The 19,176-nt window shown below is 39.3% G+C and overlaps 1 protein-coding gene across 1 annotated transcript in view; it reads left to right on the top strand.

The window, feature by feature from the left end:
* The window catches only part of FGD3 (FYVE, RhoGEF and PH domain containing 3), a 61,043-nt gene extending 42,164 nt beyond the window's left edge, over nt 1-18,879 (top strand). The window contains exons 16-19 of the mRNA XM_082321210.1: nt 6,358-6,480; nt 8,496-8,639; nt 11,099-11,239; nt 17,515-18,879. Coding sequence (XP_082177336.1) covers nt 6,358-6,480; nt 8,496-8,639; nt 11,099-11,239; nt 17,515-17,739 — 633 coding nt within the window. The 3' untranslated portion in view covers nt 17,740-18,879. The remainder of the gene's footprint in view (nt 1-6,357; nt 6,481-8,495; nt 8,640-11,098; nt 11,240-17,514) is intronic.
* Nucleotides 18,880-19,176: the final 297 nt, after the last annotated feature.

Here is a 19,176-nt window from a genome sequence, read left to right as displayed (position 1 = left end):
ACCTAGTTATGGGGAACCTAGCTGGAGGGAAGTTGATTGTTACATTTGTAGTGGGGGGGGGTGGGGTTTTTTGTTTGTTTTTAAATTCTGATAGGGAGCTACGCTGAATGCTTGGGAGAAGGAGGGCAGAGAGACAAGGAAACCTGTCTAGTTAATACTGTCATATTGTGTAACTCAGGATTTCATCTCCAGAACCAAATTTTGATTAACACTTCTTCAATAATGTGCTTTTCATGTTTTTGCCAATACAGAGTTGGAGATGATAGTACTTCCATACATCTCTGGCCTGTAAGTGATTGGCTGCTGCAAAAGCAAAATATACTTTTAAAGATATTTTTCATTTTGCTCTGTACAGCATCTGTGACTGCTGGTGAGTCAAATCAGAGGTTCTGAGTCCTTAATAAGGTCTATTTTTTAGCATTCTTACCTCTCCCTTCTAAAATGTTTTCTGAGAGTAACAGATTTTCAGGAAATGCCTTAGAGTCAGCTGAGTTTACTGAAAAAAGTCCCAACAAGGAGAAACAACAACAACCAAAAAAAACCCTATCTGCTGAGACCATACTATAGGATATTATGTATTAGCATGACCTTTTTCATAACAAAGGAGCCACTTAGTAGGCTCTTCCAGATCTGTGGCCAAGCTTGTAACCTCTTGGTAGATTTTACAGAGTATCAGTGAAAAGCTGTTAAACAATCCAGCAACCTGACCTATACAAACAAGAGCTTATTAAAAATAAGTGTTTGTAATTAGTGTACTCCTTTCTGTTTATTGTTTTTTCACACTTCATATTTTCCCTAACCAATTTTTTATTTGTAGTCAATTTTGCAATTAGTGCCCCTGTTCCTTGAGTTATAGATGCTATACTGAGCTAGCTACTTAATGAAAATTATGCTTTATATAGTATTTAAAAACAAACACAGAAAAATTTCTGTTGGTCTTTAGTTTCTTAGGGAAATGTAAATTTTAATTGTAATTAAATAAAAAAAATTTAGATCTTTTTAGCTGATTATAACTAGTTGTGTCAGTGTTTTGCATAGTATATCTTGACACATTAAGTAATTTTCCTTAAGTTGTGTATTTAAAGAAAAATTGAATTCCTGAGATAGAAATAAAAATGGAGTTGATTAAAAACACAAAGCTAAAAATATCCAAAATTGTGTATTATTGATTCTGGGATCTCATTCTGCTGTACTGTAGCAAATGGATAACATCAGCGTGAGCAGTGAATTCCGATGTTAGTTGCAGCTTTAGAAAATATTAATTTTTAATGATGACATCCCTTTAAAAACATCTCAGTGAGTGCATGAGCAAAGTACATTCTGTGCTTAACAGCTTCCACATGGAAACCACTTGGTGGTAGTGGTGGTCAGCAAACTAATATCTCCTTCCTGTGGTTCTGCTGAGTCTCCTGAAGTGTCTGCTGGGGTTTTGTTCAGTGTTGCACGTTAGCGTACCCAGACAGTGAAAACCTTCTGCAGGAAGTATAATCTGCTTGCTGTACAGCATTGTGGTAACTGTTTGCTGCACTGCACTGCTGGCACAGTTTATGTTCAACCTTCTGCATGCACGAGGAAAGTACAAGCCAGTGGAAGATTGTCTTGCATGTAATCTTGCATGTGTGACATTTGCCATATAGAGAAACAAACCAAACAATTTTTCTGCATTACAAAGTACAAAATATACTATATAGTATAAGTTAATTACTCACATAGATTCAGCATTTCCAGAAGCACCTGCTGATGTTCTGCTCCATTGCAAGTATCTCCAAATATGTAATTTGTAAATGGAAAATACGCAGCTGTATAAGCATAATGAGAAGAAAAAGATTTGAAAACCCTTTGTTGCTCATGTCTGCCCATGTAATAGTCTCTAATATATACACAGGCTGTATATGTATTGCATGTACAGCCTTGAGGCTTAATTTCTACGTACTGGCCCAGATACAATTAAATATATAGCAAGTAATAAATAACAGAACAACAGTCTCCTGAGCCCATTGGTTTTCTTGCTGTTTCTACCAGCTCTTCGGTGTTTCTTCCCTGCTTTTCAGAAGCGAATGGAGGTTCCAGTCGTTCACTAATGGTGTGATGTCTGCTTTCCTAAGCAGTCCAGCCGCAGGCCTTCACACTGCAGTCACTTAGCTCTAGGCATGAATTGTACCTCTCACTGGGGTATGCGCTCTTTTTCCACCAAAATTTTAAAGTTGGAGGAAACTGTCAAGATTTAGAGAGCTAAATGCAGCTGTAAAGTAAAGGTAAATTAGTGGTCAAAACAGCCCGGTCTGAAAGAAGTTGTTTTAGACCCTGGCTCTGAACAGATTTTATGCAAGTGTTTTTTTCTGTCAGACTCACCAGCTTCAAAACAGAGCTGGGTACACTAAGAAAGATGAGAAATCAGACAATTATTCAAGTGCATTAGTATCAAGATATTCCAGTTGAAGCTAGGGCAGCTTTGTATTAGCTTCCCTCTTAACATAGAATCATTTAGGTTGGAAAAGACCTTTAAGATCATCAGGTCCAACCGTTAACCTATCACTGCCAAGTCCACCAATAAACCATGTCCCTAAGCACCACATCTACCCTTCTTTTAAATACCTCCAGGGATGGGGACTCAACCACTTCCCTAGGCAGCCTGTTCCAGTGCCTGACTACCCTTTCGGTGAAGCACTTTTTCCTAATATCCAACCTAAACCTCCCCTGGCACAACTTGAGGCCGTTTCCTCTCATCCTATCACTTGTTACTTGGGAGAAGAGACTGACCCCCACCTCACTACAGCCTCCTTTCAGGCAGTTGCAGAGAGCAATAAGGTCTCTGCTCAGCCTCCTTTTCTCCAGGCTAAACAACCCCAGCTCCCTTAGCCGCTCCTCACATGACTTGTTCTCTAGACCCTTCACCAGCTTCGTTACCCTTCTTTAGACACATTCTAGTGCCTCAAGGTCCTTCTTGTAGTGAGGGGCCCAAAACTGAACACAGTATTCGAGGTGTGTCCTCACCAGTGCCGAGTACAGGGGGATGATCACTTCCCTAGTCCTGCTGGCCACACTATTCCTGATGCATCTAAGGCACTGAACGTACATCAGCAGTAAATAATGTAGCTTGTGTAATAAAGGACACAGTTGCAAAGTGACTGTTAAATTTATCTTTGATGAACAAGGTTTGTGAATTACAGTGCATGTCTTTGTTCTCTACAAAAACCTCTCTGTTCAGATGGTGTCTAGTTAAGAGTACGTGGCAAGGTCAACTTCCTGAGCCATCTCTGGGTGGGATGGGGGGACTGCCCTTGCAGCAAAGTCTCATGGTTTTCACAGGGATGGAAAGCAAAGGGCTTCTTAATTCCTTCCCAGTGTCAGCAGTTAAATAACATAATATTGAGTAAGTCTTTCTTCTATAATTGCTCATTGGAATTTGCCAAGTCATAAAGAAAATACATTTTCATTTTTATTATCTTTTCTACAGCTGCAATAGCAATGTTTTGAACTCTTATGTTCTCACTGTATTCTCATAATGTTGATAAATATTATGAAACATTGCTGGTATTCATCACTTATAGACCTCTTTATACAGAGCCTTTTTTGATTAGTGAAGTTACTATTAAATGCTTGTTGTATGCTACAGCTCAAGTTAAAATATAGTGGTCTAAAATATAATTGTCTAAAATAAAAGCTCATGCATAACTGTCATAACAAATCTTGCCCAATATAATACCCTTTCTGCCTTCTTTCCTTTGACAAATATATGGGTCATGTATTTCTGAAAGTGAACACTGTCCAGACTTTTTCACATTGAAGAGGAAGTCAAATGCAAGATCCATTAGAGGAAGTATTCAACTTGAGTCTTATCTGTGTTACAGAAACATGCATGTGGGTGATGATGGATATTCCTATTGAATACAAATCAAATTAACCAATTTCCACATGAAGCAGTCCATTCAATTCATGTTAGATGAACTTCAACATTTTTTTCTATGCAGGCACATGTAGGTATCGATTGAAAGCCAAAAACTGGTTTTGTTTAGCATTCGTCAAGATTATCTTTCAGTCACAGCTCCTAAGGCTAAATGGTGCCTTCATTTGTGCTCTTCCCATTCCAGTAACTCTAGTGAAATTGTTGTTAACATAAGAATCAAAAGGCTTGTTGTGCTATATGCAATCTTTAACTATTAAGAAGAGAAAAAAATAAGGTTGACCAGTGAGGAAGTGTTCTGATCTAACAACTTGAGAGGAATCCATCCCTAGCTAGTGGAAGGAAGATCAGTCTTCTAAAAAACTAAATAGCATTAGCATCAAAATTAGAGTGAGAAATGTCTGACTTTAGCCAATATATGTGATACAAACAAAAAAGTTACTCCATAGATTGCTGCTGATCAGTAAAAGCTCTTTGAATCACTTTAATTATACGCCTTACTTGGAGGGGTCTAATAGAGTCTGAAAGGAACATTTTTGCAATGATTCATCCAAGGCATTGTTCAGTTGTTGTAATTCAATGTTGTACTGGTTACATCTGGTTCTTCACAAGAAAAGTCAAATACTGCACTCCACTTATGTGTGGGGGAGGACTTGGATTTGTGGGCATTCTGTTATGCTGAGCAATTAATATGTACGTATATGGGGGTATAGTGATTTTCCTGAATGAACAAATCCATATGACTGTGCTTCACCAAGCTGAATTGCAAAACGTCCTGTATACTTGTATACAAGTTTGAAACATTGTTATTGCAGCTATAGAAAAGATAATAAAAATGAACGGATCCAATGCAGTTAGAAGTAATTAGTTATGGTTTTGTTGTGTAATGCCATTACAAGTCAGGGTGGTTTCAATAGCTCTGCTGAAAAACAATGTGCTTTCCTCTGTAACCAGGGAATGGCAGGGCAGAGACTCAAGGAGGCTGAAAGATGGGACAGTGGTGTCAGGTTATAAAATTTGATAATTTTTTTTTTTGATTGGTCTGAAAACCTGTATTAGTGACTTTTGCAGGTTAGTCGTAACTACTGAGGTGAGACCTTAGGGCAAATGGCAGAATTTCCCTAGCGCTGGTGACACCTGCCTGGTGATCTGTGGGCAGCCCCTGCTAATTCTGATTGCTGCTGCCTTTCCTCCCAGCTCCACATGCCCACATCTTTGTGTTAAAATAAAGGCTTTGAAGAAGGGGAAATTTGTAGAGCCAATTGTTCTCTCTCAAGTGGACTTAAGTTGTGACTTAGTATGCTCTTGGTTTAAAGGGAAGGGGGAGTTTTCAAGGAGTCCAGAATCTGTGTAACCTGCAGTGGGCCTGATCTTCGCCTGGGTGATTTTCGGAAAAAATGTAAAATACCTCTGCTCTTTCGATTTAGAGGAAGTGTTTGTTTCTCCCAGTAGTTTGTTAAATGATTGTGTCAAGCAAATGAAAATGAAGAGAGTTATCAAACCTCTTCTCATGAAAGAGCTGTGCTGAAGGAATATGATGCAGCCACCTCCTTTGGGCTAGGGGTGCCTCAGGCTTACCCCCAGGGAGCTGCTGTTTCCTTGCACGTAGCCGTCCTGACTGGGAAGGAGGAATAGTATTTATTTCCTTAAAAAAGAAAACAAAACAGGAGGTCTACTTGAAGTTCTGTGTGAAGCTGTATTTTTATGAGCTGCACATTGTCATGTTAATGCTGTTCAGTTTATCAGAAAATTGTACAGTTGGGTTTAATTATACGAGTGACTTTATGTACCAGCTTAGGTGCCTAGCTTAAGAGGCTAAACTTGCTTGGCTATCTAGGTAGCTGATAGAAAGTGTCTTCTGTGCAGAGCAGTTGATAGCAGGTCCCTGGTGTAGGTGTCCCTGTCTTCCTGAGGAGCTTTATGTTTCATCATGGACTGGGAGAGAGCCTAAGGAAACTCCTAAATGAAGCATTTGAAGTTGGGTGGTGCAAAAATCCACTGCCAGCACTGTTCACTTCTTCAGTCAAGCCATTTTTCCCAAAACATTCTCGTCTCCGCCCCATGAACAGAAGAGCACGCACAAAGTCAACATTTACCTTAACCAAGTCACGTTGCAGCAGGGAGGAAGAAGTGAGTGCCAGAAGGAAAGCTCTTCTTGACAAGCCCACGTTGCCAGTTCCTCTTCCTCCTTACCAACAGACAGTGAGATGAGGTTGCTCAGTGGCTGTAAGGGCGCAAGTGGGCAGAGAGGGGCTTGAAGAATTTGCTCAAGCAATCTGAGATCATGTAATGCCCCACCAGAAACAGCCGGTGGCTGAGCCAGCCATCCAGCCGTAGGTCATTAGCAGAGTTGACATGAATTCTTTTCTAAAATGGTGTGAAACCCAAAGAGGATCTTTGTCAGTAGGACATGTCTGTGAATTGTTTTCATATAATTGTACTTTTCATTTCAGAGTGATTCCTGTAGGAAATCTTCCAAATCCAAGCGAGACAAGGAGAAACAGGCTTGCAAGAGCTGCAGCGAAAGCTTTAACTCCATCACTAAAAGGCGGCACCACTGTAAGCAGTGTGGGGCTGTAAGTATCAGAATGCGCTGAGCTTTTTAGTTTCTTCTGCAGAGACTGTTGAAGAGAATTTTTTATTTTTTCATTGCAGAAACTGAAAGATATTCTGGTTCATGGCAGGTCATTGACAGAGCAGATCTTTCCACTTGCTTTACCCCCTGGGAATCAGGGGAAAAAGGAGCATAACTCTGGTGCAAGGGGCCTAGTCTGTGCTGTTTTAAAGGCAAATACAGCGCCTCAGTGGATAAAAAGAAGTGCCTTCTCTGGGGATGTGCATGTATCTGAGGAAAGGGTTGTCCCCTATATTTTGTTTGCAGAAACGGAATGGCCTTCTGACAGCTTTACTTCGCACAGCAGCTCTTTCTAGGATGAACAGCTGAACATACAATATTAAAGATGGATGGGTTCTTCTTTCCCCAAAGCAGAGTTGTCAAGAATTGCTTGCACTGAAGTGGTTTCCTCCTGCTTGAAAAGTACAAAAAAATCAGTTCTGGAGGTTCAGGGCCAGGTTGCTGAAGGCACTTAGCCACCCTTCCCCAGTGCCATTCACTGACAGCTTAATTCTCGGGGGGGGGGGGGGGCGGGGGCGGAGTTTATGAAAATCACAACCACAGCCAAGATGAGATTGATTTCTGTAATAAGACTTGAAACCTGCCTTCTGTGACTTGAGTTTCACGGTTCAGTGTTCCTAATGTAACTAGTACAGAATAATGTTATTTAAATACCATTATTCATTTGAAGTGGAGATGAATTTTCAGCTGAAGAGAGACCTAAATGTATAGTTAAGATGTCTGAAGAAACCTCAGTCTCAGCTATTGAAATAAAATTAGTGTGGAAGAGACACTTTTACACCAGAATTGGGATTTTCAACCTTTTGGGTTTGTTTTTATTAATAATTACTAAAATCATGAAATACATTTCTGGAGGCTTAAAATGTTCCATTGCAAAGCTCATTATCGTTAAAGAAATTAAATAAATGCTTTCCCCCATGGACAGAGAGATAACAAGAATTGCATGATTAATAATTTATTGTTAAACAGTTGTTGGTTATGTGATGTTTTGTGATGTGGCACTAGCATTCAAATTAAAGAAGTTAATTAATCTCAAGGAAAAACTATCATGTTTCTGAAAATGCTAGCTTGCTTTTGTTTATATAACTTGGCAGAACGGTGCTTCACTTAACACTTGCTGAATTAAGGCAGATACCTTCATGTAGTAATTAACATCTTTCAGTGAAGCATATAATAACATATACTTGTACCTGAAGGGCGTTTGTGGTATATCATTGTACAGTAAATTCAGAAAGGATGTCGAATCCGGCTGACTGCCCCTGCATTGCACCGTTGGGGACAGTTTCTTTCCCTGGATCAGCTGTGCAACAGCAAGTGGTAGAGTCAGATTTTAAGCGTGAAAACAGGTTCTAGAGCTGCAGATCCATCACTCTTCACAAACACTGGTTTCATGGGACTGATGTGTCATTGTGTGCTCTTGGCAGCTGAGGAAAGGAATCAGAAGTTGTTAATTTGTCATCAGACAAATAATTTTTAATGGATGATATATTGGACTATGTTCTTAAAATGGTCAGTGATTTTTTGATTCCTCAGTTCCATCCAGCTGAACTGGCTAATTGATGAGGAAGCATCAGCCATCTTTACTCTGAAAATCAGTCCTTCCTAGACCATTTTATGATTGGCATTAAAAAGCACTAATTGCTTTGTCAATCTAAGGCCTTTTTGACTCATAAAGGCTTATAAGAAAAGAAAAGCAAACTTATATGATGATCATCATAAAGTATTTCCCAAAAGGCATGTTTTCTTTAATTATGTATATTGGTACACAGCATGGGATCACAAAAATGTTAATTATTAATGAAGGTAAATAAAATAAATATTATATTGGTTACTCTATCTTACGCTTACATTAGGTTTCCAGATTTTATTTTAATAACAGCTGCTCTGCAAGTCACTTTCTTTGGAGAAGGGTTATGTTTTAAGGATGGCTAATAAAGCACCATCTTTCTGATACAGGTGATCTGTGCAAAATGCTCTGAGTTTAAACCACTTGCAGATAATAACCGTCACAATCGAGTGTGTAAAGAGTGTTTTCTGCAGTTACCAGCAAGCCCTGGAGTGGAAGCAGTTGGAGAACAGAAGAAAAGACTACCTGCAGAGGTACAGTATTTAGCTAAGAAACTTTTGGTATGCTAGCTGCCCTTGTAAGTCTCTCTTTTTTTTTTTTTTTTTTTTTTTAATGTATTTATTTAAAACAAATAAAATTGGTTATCTTTTTTGCCCCATCATAATATTTGACTCTCTGGCCTATAACTTGTATTGAAGGTGCATGCAGCCTGAATGCTGTTTGTAAATGGCAAGCGTTCATCATAGGATGCTGATCATACAGGGATGCACACAGGTTTTGCAACTAAGCTTCAGCTTTCAAAGTAATGAAAAAAAGAGGAAAAACTTCTGGCTTCTTTTTATTATGGCGCATTTCCAATCTTGAGTTGTGCACAATAACTATTGGCAAAACTTGGCAAAATAAGATTTGTTTTTTCACTTTTAACTTCATATAGAAGATATTTTTGCACTCCTTATTTCACATCCTGTCAAAATATCATTGAAAGGAATTTTTTCTTAGTTGATTGTGCAAAAGCTTGGCATCCTTCTGAAAGACTATCAGGATTCACTGAAACTTTCTCAAACCTGCTATAATGTAGACTCTTTTCTCCAAGACGTGACTTCCACAGATTATACAGTGTAAACTACTGCTTCACAATTGCCACAGATGTCACCAAGCTTTATGCCATGATAGTGGAACATTCTACCCTTATTTTTTACAAGGACAAGGAACGTATTGGCAAACTGATTGGTTTTATCCTCAACCACAACAACTGAACCTTCTCTTACCAATGCCTTTTTTAGACTACGGGCAGAGCTGTGAGTACCATTACATGCCACCGTTTTCATGGGCCACCTTGAAGAAAAGGTTTTTATTTTACCAGTGAAATACAGCCATAAGTCACTGCGTGTGTAGAAGAGGACATTCATCTTAATTGAAAGTGGACCTACAGGGACATCAGGTTCTTGAAAGAGCCACTGACACACTGAGAACTTAAATTCATTGTAAATCCTTCTTCCCCCTGATATGCTGACCTTTTTTGAGCATCCTGCTTTGAGCACTGCAAGGAAAATTGGGGAATGGTTGCAGCCTATAATGAAAAACATCTTACCTTGAAAAACATCTTTCTGGAAGCCACCCCTCAGAGCCATCAGACTGCCTTCGAGCCTTGTTATACTCCTCATCAGAACAAAACTACATGGAAAAGAGCTAGACTATGAGCAAGAAATGTAAACCTGACAGTGCATATCCAGAGCTCCTGTAATAAATGCTTCCTCAAATAGTCTTCTTAGGCCCTGCCCTGCTCTGCTTCTCAGCATGTCATATTTCTTTCCAGGCTACTAAATGTACCTACACAGGTAAAATTACACCAGCATGGTGTCCTAGAGTGAACTCTGCTGCTCAGGTGCTTTGTCAACTTTGTACCCAAACACATCCAGAATGTCAGAAATACAAAGTGGGGTAAAGCTACAAATGCACTTTGCCCTTCCCTGAACTACCATGTCTGCAGAGCGCAGAGAAGATTCTGGATCCAGAGCTTCATACCATCAAAAAATTCAGATACACACTACAGCTATGCCTACAGATGATGAGCACTTAATATGCATCAGTACAGTCCGTGGTATCTCATGATAAACTTTCTAGCACTGTTTCAACAGAGTTGTTTGCCACTAAAGTGAAAACCTACACCTACCCAGCTGAGAGCTCTGTTAATCTGAAAAGCCAAAAAGCAAACCAGTGAATGTGACCTATGGCTTTACTTTAGAAAGCAGATTACAGCAGAAAGCTGTAAAAACCCAAAGAAAAGAGTAATTTTTCTCTCATATGCTCAGGCTTCTAGCCTTCTGCTAAATCTTCAAAGGATCAGGTAAAATGCAAGAAAGTGTGTAAAAAAAGAAAGATCAGAGCCAGTCTTCTTTCCCTCCTATTTACATTAAACTTTCTTAACAAGCATAATAGTAGCTGAGGAGATTGCCACTTTACAAATGTTATTAGCAGATGCCAGAAATCCCCAGGAGACTTCTGTGCGAAGTGTAACGTGAACAGGAATTTTGTTTTTCTTTGCTTTCTATCAGAAGACAAAAATTTCTTTCAATCTTTTTTTGCCGTATTGCTCTCTGATTTGGCTTATGTCTCTGCACAAGAGTGTCTGTTAGTACACTATTTGCATTCATTTGAAATCATCTCCCAGCCTACTTTGCTAAGCAAGAAACTAGCTGCATCGTCTTAATTACCATTCTCAATTTACTTGGTGGAGTTGGAATTTAACTTCTTGTCCACTGGGAACAGTAGTTCAGCGTCTGCCTCTATTACATGGAATTGTCCTATTTCTTCATGGTATATAATAATGATTAAACTTTTGTTCAGTTATGGGATATCCAGCGTTTGCCCTACAGTATTATTTGACTCTGGACAACTTAAATTAAGTATATTTTATACTTAATTCTAAGTATTTTGCCCACATAAGCATCAATGGAAACAGCTCTTTTTTTCTTTTTTCCTCTTCATCCAGAAGCAAAGCATCTTAGCAGCTGAAAACAGCCTCTTCAGCAGCTACCTCCAGTTCCTTGAAAAAGGGAAGACTTGGTACAAAATGTGGGTGACCATCCCCAAGACGGAACCTCTTGTTCTGTATCTGCAAGGAAGTAGCCAGGTAAAATGGCATTCATGAAGGTTAACACACAGGAGGGGGGGGGGGGGGGGAAGCATAAGTTTAACTATGTCAAGCTGAGAAATAGGTCAAAGGATTTGGCTTGGTTTCAACAACAAAAATGAGCTTGGTATTCTGAATATAGCACAAAGCCTCAGAGATTTTAGATTTCATTGTTATCTGTAGTTACTGCTGATATGGTTGTGAGCAAATGTTTAAGCTTATAGCTTTTATTTTCCATTTTTTAACAAAAAAGGACAAAACAAGGATAATTTGAATATGTTTCGGGTTTTTTGGGGGGTTTCAGACAGGTATATTCAAAGGTTTTATTACCCTGTCATTAGGGAAAGCACTTTCTTGTAAAATGTGTAGAGCTGCAAAGCAGTCTGAATATTGCAATTGCTGGTTCAAGCTTTTCTTTTTTTTTTTTTTTTTTTTAAACCTGATTCTGGTTGAGGGGTGGAGGAATTTATGGAAATGTAGATCATCTTCAGCCTGAAAGATGGACTGTGTTTGGTAAAGCTCCTTGTCGTAGCACCATGTGATTTTATCTTTACTTGAAATAATTACTGTGGTAAGCTTTTTTTTTTTTTTAAAGTGTGCTCTTGAAGCTAGCTAGCATTTGTGTGTGATGAAAGTCAAGTGATAGAAATATCTATATCCAAGATAGAATACAGAAAATAGAAATATCAGTCATGCTTCCTTAGGGCTGAAGATAAAGAATGACAATGCTGAAATGAGATGCCCCATATCCAATTTTTTATTTGGCATTTGGCACGTTTGTATGCGGCTTTGGTTTTTCTCCTGGATGGGATGGAAGAAGAAATGGGTCCAAATTCAGCCTACCATTACCCTGCTGTAATTCTAATGATACGAAGGGTTTGCTTTTTATTAGCATCAGTTTGTATGGCTGTAGCTGGGAACAGTCTGGGAACTAAATATTACCCATGATTTTATAAAGCTATTCAAAGTAAAGCTTATCCCATAGCAAATATTCAAGAAGTACACGCTGTCCTTAGGAGTATGTTCATTTTGCTGCTTGTCAGCAAGAACACCTCTGGTTTTAAATAAGTGTGTGTAATGTTTTAAGTGTGGTGCTCAAGAGGCTGAAAGCTTGAATTTGGAGCTCCAGACACAGCTCACTTGGCGTCGTCTGGGATTCATACCCCACAATGAGTAACCTTCCAATTCATGCCATGGGCAGTGAGCTGCCTGGCTTCCCTCCTAGTCAACAGGAGATGCATGACTGAAATTACAAGTTGAAAAAGCAAACTGCCTCAGACAAAGCGCTAAAACGAATGCAACAAAACCAATCTTTAGATCTCTCTGGAGTCAGAGTCTGCGGAAATGAAAAAAGCTTTAAAAAGCAAAGCAGAGGGAACAGCTTCGCTGTGAAACATTTCAACTGATTTGAAAGCTGTGCCTCAGCAAAGGACCAGTGCCAGCCCTGTGTCCCATACAAACCAAGCCAGAGTGTCTCACACAGGCAAGCTTGGGGAAGGATATTGAGAATAGAGGGAGAGAGGTCTAAATTCTTTGGCCTTCCTCACCCAGGAGCAATATATGTCATCTAAGAGATGATTGTGACGAGGAGTTGAGAGGAAGCAACGCCTCTTACATGGAATGACCTAGAAAGATAGTTTCTCCTAGTGCCCAACCAATCATTTCAGGACAGCACAAGTTATAACCCATGGGACATAAACCAGCTGTATTTAGTGCACAGCAGAATAGTGCTCAATTCTCCAGGCCCCCTCCTGACAGTTGTGCAAGGCCAGGGTTTGAAGCTGGGGGAGCTTCTGTGTTTCAGATGCTACGTTCTTTGCTCCATGTCCTGCCAAATTTGATCTTGAGCCTCTGTTGATATTATTAGTCAGATCCTATCTTTTAGGGGAAAAGAGTGCCTTTGACACTGATTGTCAATTTCATGACAGTTAAATTTAGTGGTTTGTGTCCTCAGCTGTTCCAGGTGTGAGATAAAGCTCCCAATAAAGCAGCAAGAAAACATAAGGGACAAGGTTGATCCATCTTATATTCAATAACTAAGCCAGGATTTACTATCAGGAATCACCGATTGCAGGCTGAGACTATAAAAAACAAAAATAAGTCCCTTCTTCAAGGGCCTACCATTCCCACTCATATGCTTTCTTCAATTTGCATCCAACTGAAGGAGAAAATTATGAAGCAAATCCCATTCCTTGATATTAACCCAATATTGTTGTTAGTTCTGATTTACGTAGTATACGCTAGACTTCTGAGAAAAATCTCTTCCAGAGCTTCTTTCCTGGTGGCTGAGTGTCTGGAATCAGTCAGGAACCACTCATGTGCTTGAATGTTATTTTCCCAGGCATTGTTTTGTTTTGTACAACCACCTTGATGCATTTCACAAACCTCTTTAGGCCTGCAAAGAAGCATTTCAATGCCTAAAAAAAGAGGTGCCTTTTGGGAATAATATTGCCAACAATGGTATTAAAGGTCTTGAAACACAGACCAAGTGAACCGTAGGAGTTTCAAAGTTGGGGGATTATTTTTAAAAAGAACAGGCAGAATAGCTGCCTTTTGGGAAGAAGGAGTAAACCAAGCTGAATCTGGAGCTTCTGGTACAGTAAAAGCCCTGACAGCTTTCATCCTCTGCACCCCTGGGCCTCGCACTGAAGAAGGGATGCCAGTGCAAACGGAAATATGACTCGTAGGTTTCAAGCGAGAGCAAGAAAACTGCTCTTTTGCTTTAGATCCTTGTTCTGGGAGAATGAATTAATCCCCTGAGTGGTCACAGTTTACGTCTTGCATGAGGATAAAATTCACAGCTTATTTAGGTATGGAAATCATACCAATTTTATCTGTCCTCAAACTGAGACAGAATTTGTGCAGCTGTTTGTCATGTTTATTTGAGTGGAATTAGAAGAGTTTGCCTATAAGCAAAGACCACCTCAAGCTCAATGATCAGTGGTTTTATAGAAATTAGTCTGTCTTTCCAAGGGCTCAACCTGGAGCTTCTGCCCCCATTGGCCTAATAAAATGTGCAACTACCTCCAGAGCTCTGACATTAACTTACATCTGATTGAGAAATGCAGAATTAAGGAGTCCCAGCTAGCTAGAGAAGTAATGAATTTTGGAGAAATACGGAAGGTTAATCTAGTATTGTGAGAGTTAGTGTATATAATAATGATCAGGTTTGATCCAAGAGAAAGTTTTACTTTATAAATTCTGAAGAAAAATCTTTTATTCATCATGTAAATGTGATTTACTCCTAGAAAATAAGGGAGTAGTTGAGTTTGAAGTTGAGCTCAGGGTTTTATAGAAGTGTTTTTGTGGCTTGTCTGTTGACCCTGTTTAGGTGAGGCTTTAATTGGCCCTGCACAAAACTCTGCCTGTCCTTCTTCATGGTCCTGCAGAGCTTTGCATCTTGGCACACCATCGTGTCACGGGAGTCTCTCAGTGATTTGTGCAAGGTTGGGATTAGATCATAAGTGGGTAGAGAGTGGAGTTTGGGTGGAAAAACAGGGATTTTCTAAGCCTACTGAAAAGTAGTACGTGAAAATGATAGTGGTCCATCAGTGGGTAATGGTTGTTCTGTATATTTGTGTGAGAGAGCTTATACGCTGCAAAGAGATGTGCAGTGCAAGAGGGATGTCTGTATCGAGGGCTGCATGAAATAGAACTGCCTGTGTGGTGGAATTGAGCTATCCATTCCCAAATCTTAAACCCTGGGTGTTGTAATGGCTGTAATAGAGCAATAAATAAATGCTGCTGTAATAACCTAGATAAATAACACATTAGTATTATGCTGCTTGGAGTCAGGATGAGTGCGCAATGGTTGTAATTACTGATAGTATTACACATCCAGCAGATTTTTGTGTACCACTCACTATCTCAAGAAAATGATTGAAATCAGCCCTAAAGCAAAGGTCTTTTCAGCACTGGCTAGTTCGGTTTGATGAAATACTGATATCATGCAACCCTAGTATGTTGCATACATAAATATTTAAAAAAAAAAAAATTCAGCCAGCCAAATCCAGTAGGCTCTTAAAAATGGAGTATTTATCTCTCCGTAAGGCCTGTAAATCTTTACGTGCTTGGTGTAGGGCCTGAATTCCTTGTGTGTGCAGAACAACCCCTGGATTTGTTGGACTCCAAGTAGGAGGGGAAGGGTTCAGTGCCAGAGGAACTCCAGAGGTGCTCCTGGTCCCACAGAGAGATCTGGTTTGGGTATGTGGTATGACTGGAGACTGAGTACTTCACCTGTCAGTAGTGCAGCTTTTCAGAGATAATTTAAATCCCTTCCTTTTGGATCAGGCAGGTACAGAGAAAGTGACAAAGGCATCATATTAAGAAAAGGGAGGAAGCAAGACCAAAGGCAGTCTGCTTAATTTGCCTGTGTCTGCACGTGTTGGGTAGGTGTAACATGTACAATTCAAACATCAATTTGCTCTTACGCTGAACTTCTTGGCTACAAACGATATCATTTTTCATTGTCATGGGCAACCTCCGATTTTACATGTGACAAGTCTTAGTGTCTATTTTTCTAAAACAAGATCGGTGAAGCAGGCATGGTTGATCTTGCATGTGCTCCTGCGCATTTTGTGTTCATCAGTCCCGTATTTGCTTGCTTTAGCACTGCCACATATGCAGGTCTAGAGCTACTCTGTACATGCCAGTTCAAACTTCTGCATGTGTAAGACCTCCCTGTTTATACGGATGCAGCTGTGGTGTAAGGATCTAGAAACTGTATGCTGCTTTTAACACAATGACTTGCATGCAAAGAGGAACTGAATTCTTTACTGTTTGACCCAAAGTTGCTGTAAATCTCCTTGAATAGTGCTTTGTCTTCAAGCAGATGGACTCTGACATTTTTGCATAACAATGGCAAGTAGTAGGTTAATAAATCAGGAAGCTTGTATTGGTTTAATAAAATGTGTAGACACATTTTTGACTGTATTTTTTGCCCCTTTAGTTAATGTATGTGTTTGCATAGATGTGAGCAGTTCTAAGTGTTAGAAAAGTAGATTTTTATTTTTTTTTTTTTTTTGCCATTGTTCTCAGAGCTGTGGTCCCCTTCCAGATTCACTAAGTCATCTGCATTCAGTATGGGGTGACAAAAGAATGACTTTGCCACCTCTTTGTGGGATGCCTTGTTAACTTTGGTATGAGGCATTGAACTTGAGTAGGCTGCTACACAAGTAGCTGCTGCAAGAGGCGATGCTTGATATCTGTGTGGCTTAGACTTCAGCTTGGGGACCCATCTTTGAAAACGCTTTGATGGCATCAGTTGAAACAAGTTGCTTGGTCATGGCACACCATGCCTTGCCAAAGTACACCTTTCCTGAGAGCTTAGTAGAGGAGTTGGTTGATGCCTAAGATGTGACTGTTAGAGAGCTGTATCGCTCCTTAGATCAGTGAGTTAATCTGGCTGAAGGATGTTCAAGAATCTGAGCTTCAACTTCCTTGACAACTCTGAAAGGCATCATAAATCACCCAAGACCACCTGAGAAGATTCACTAATTGATTTAAAATCTGAAATTCTCTTTTATTTCAAAGTCTCTTCCCTGGTAGTTGTCTTTGTGTCTCTCAGTGTCCAGCTCTGCCTATTTGTCTCCTTTAAACCAATCTTACCAATGTCCCATGAGGTTCAAAAATGACTACACCAAACTATTCTCAGCTGGATCTGATTGCCTGTACCGAATGCAAAGGTTTTTTTGTAAAAGACGGCATGCGTCAGTTATGTGAAATTACATGAAAATCCCCAACCATGCCACTGCTGGATCTGTATTCTTATTGTGAAAGGGAATCTGTTAAATGAGAAGAATAAAGCACCAATAAGTCATTGCCTTTTATTGTTTTGAGTTAAGCAGTCAATATCACCTCTGTTTTCTAAGTACAGTACTGAACAAGGAGCCGAACGCACATGTGCTCTGGAACTGTGTTCATGTGCTTATTTAAGAGTGTGCGTGCGTGTTCGCTCTGCAGGCAGGGATGGCAGGCTACGGCTCTAGCACAGAGGGGTTGTCAGCTGGCAGCACACACTGAGACACTCTGGTGTGGTGAGAGTTGTGGTATAGCTGCCTAGCCTGAGCGTGTGCCTGGTGACCATGTCTCCAGTGTAGAGTAATGCATCTCCAACCACATCTTACTACTTCAAAACGAGTTTTAAACTGTTTGAAACAGGCATTTCTTTAATCCCATTGAGAGGAAATCTTTCTTCCCCATGCAGTATATCCCCACTCCTCCCATTTCAAATACCATTTGTTGCTGAATTTTTACATTTGTTCTTTCTTCCTTAGGATGGACGGAGCCCACGTCCTATTCCTCTGCCTGGATACGAAGTCAGTTTACCAGGTTCTGGTGAGAAGTTTGAATTAAAGCATGTTTTTAAGCTTTGCCAGTCCCAGCAAACTCTATATTTCAGTGCAGAAGATGAAGAACTGCAGATGAAATGGATGGAAATTCTCAGCAAAGCAGCCAAAGGGGAAACTGAAGATATAGCTGAAGGGCTCGGCAACCCATAGAGCAAGTTCCATTTAGTTTCTTTCCTACATGCTATAAACCATCACTTGAATTTGGTATTCATGGCACTTTGGAATCTGTATGGCTTTATATTTTCATGTGTCTGCATAGGAAATTCAGTGGTTTCTCTCCTTTTATTGTACATTTCTCACGTACAGTAGTTACCTGGCATATATTATGTTAAAGGAAAAAGTAGTTGTAGTTGTTGGTGATGTCAATGCTGGTTTTAAAACAAAAGACAAGGAGAAAAGTGTTAATTTTAACAAAGGTAATGGAAAACCATTGGTCTCTTGTTTTCCTAAATGTATATTTTCCAGTCCTTTTGATTGCTGTTCAGTGCAGGATGTGTATAGTCTGTGATTAGTTCTATAAATGCTGCCTTTTAAGTTAAGTGTTGTAAAGGCTTGTGCTGGCCACTGACATTCCGTTCTCTGTCCTTTCCCTCCTGGTAAAAGGTCTGTGTGACTTGTGAGCAACGTACTGAATATTTTCCCTTTGCTAAAACTATGTCTCTGCTATTTTGAGATGACCTGTTCACAAGACAAATACTGTAGAAGGGACTTCTAAAAATGACTGCAAAATGTGCAGAAAAGAACATTAAGAAGCCTCATTGATTTTAAGCATTTATAATATTGTTTTTTTTTCTTTTGAAACCAATATCTTCCATCCTTCTATTTGAACCCATTTTGATGTAAGTGAACAAACGTTTTATACTGCAAACTGGGTTATGATCAATAAACAAGAACATTTTTAGTACACACACAGTACAAAAAGGTGACTTTTTTGTTGTATTGGTTAATTTAAAAGTGACCTAGGATTTATTTATATAATTTGTAAATAATGTTTCATAAGTATTTTAAGAATTTTTAAAAGATCTCAGCTTACAGGATTTAGTGCATAGAGTAAGAGACATTTGTATGATCTGAATTTGTAATTTAATTTCCCTGTTCACCTGTATTTGTCTTATTTTCAAACTTAAGTGCTTATCTATTTAAATAAAAATTCATGCAGTTAACTCCTGAGCCAGATCTCCAAGGCACAGCAAGCTTTAGGTCAACATTTAATATAGATTTAAAAAAAAAAAAACCAAACAAACCAGAACAAACAAACAAAAAAAGGCATGGCTGTTCCTAGTGGTAGTAAGCATGTAGTACTAATAAAAATGAAATAAAATCTGTCACAGTACTGTATTTTTAAATGGTTTGGTTTAACTTTTGTTTCCTCTTCAGCCTTCTACGTTTTCTGATATTAGTAGAAAGAGCTAGCTACTCTGTACAGCCAGAGTTTGTTAGGATTGTTGAAAATTAGTGATCTGCATCAGTGAGTATTTTCCTCACCTAGAGAAAAAGATTTGGTTTTTTCCTTGTTTGGGGTTTGTTTTTGTTGTTGTTTTTTTTTTCCATTGGTGTAACAAATCATATACCTGAAGTCAATGATGC

This window comes from Platalea leucorodia, assembly GCF_965183815.1.
Source record: "Platalea leucorodia genome assembly, chromosome: 9".
NCBI lineage: Eukaryota > Metazoa > Chordata > Aves > Pelecaniformes > Threskiornithidae > Platalea > Platalea leucorodia.
The sequence above is the reverse complement of the archived record's forward strand: the minus strand, read 5'-3'. Positions and strand labels throughout refer to the sequence as shown.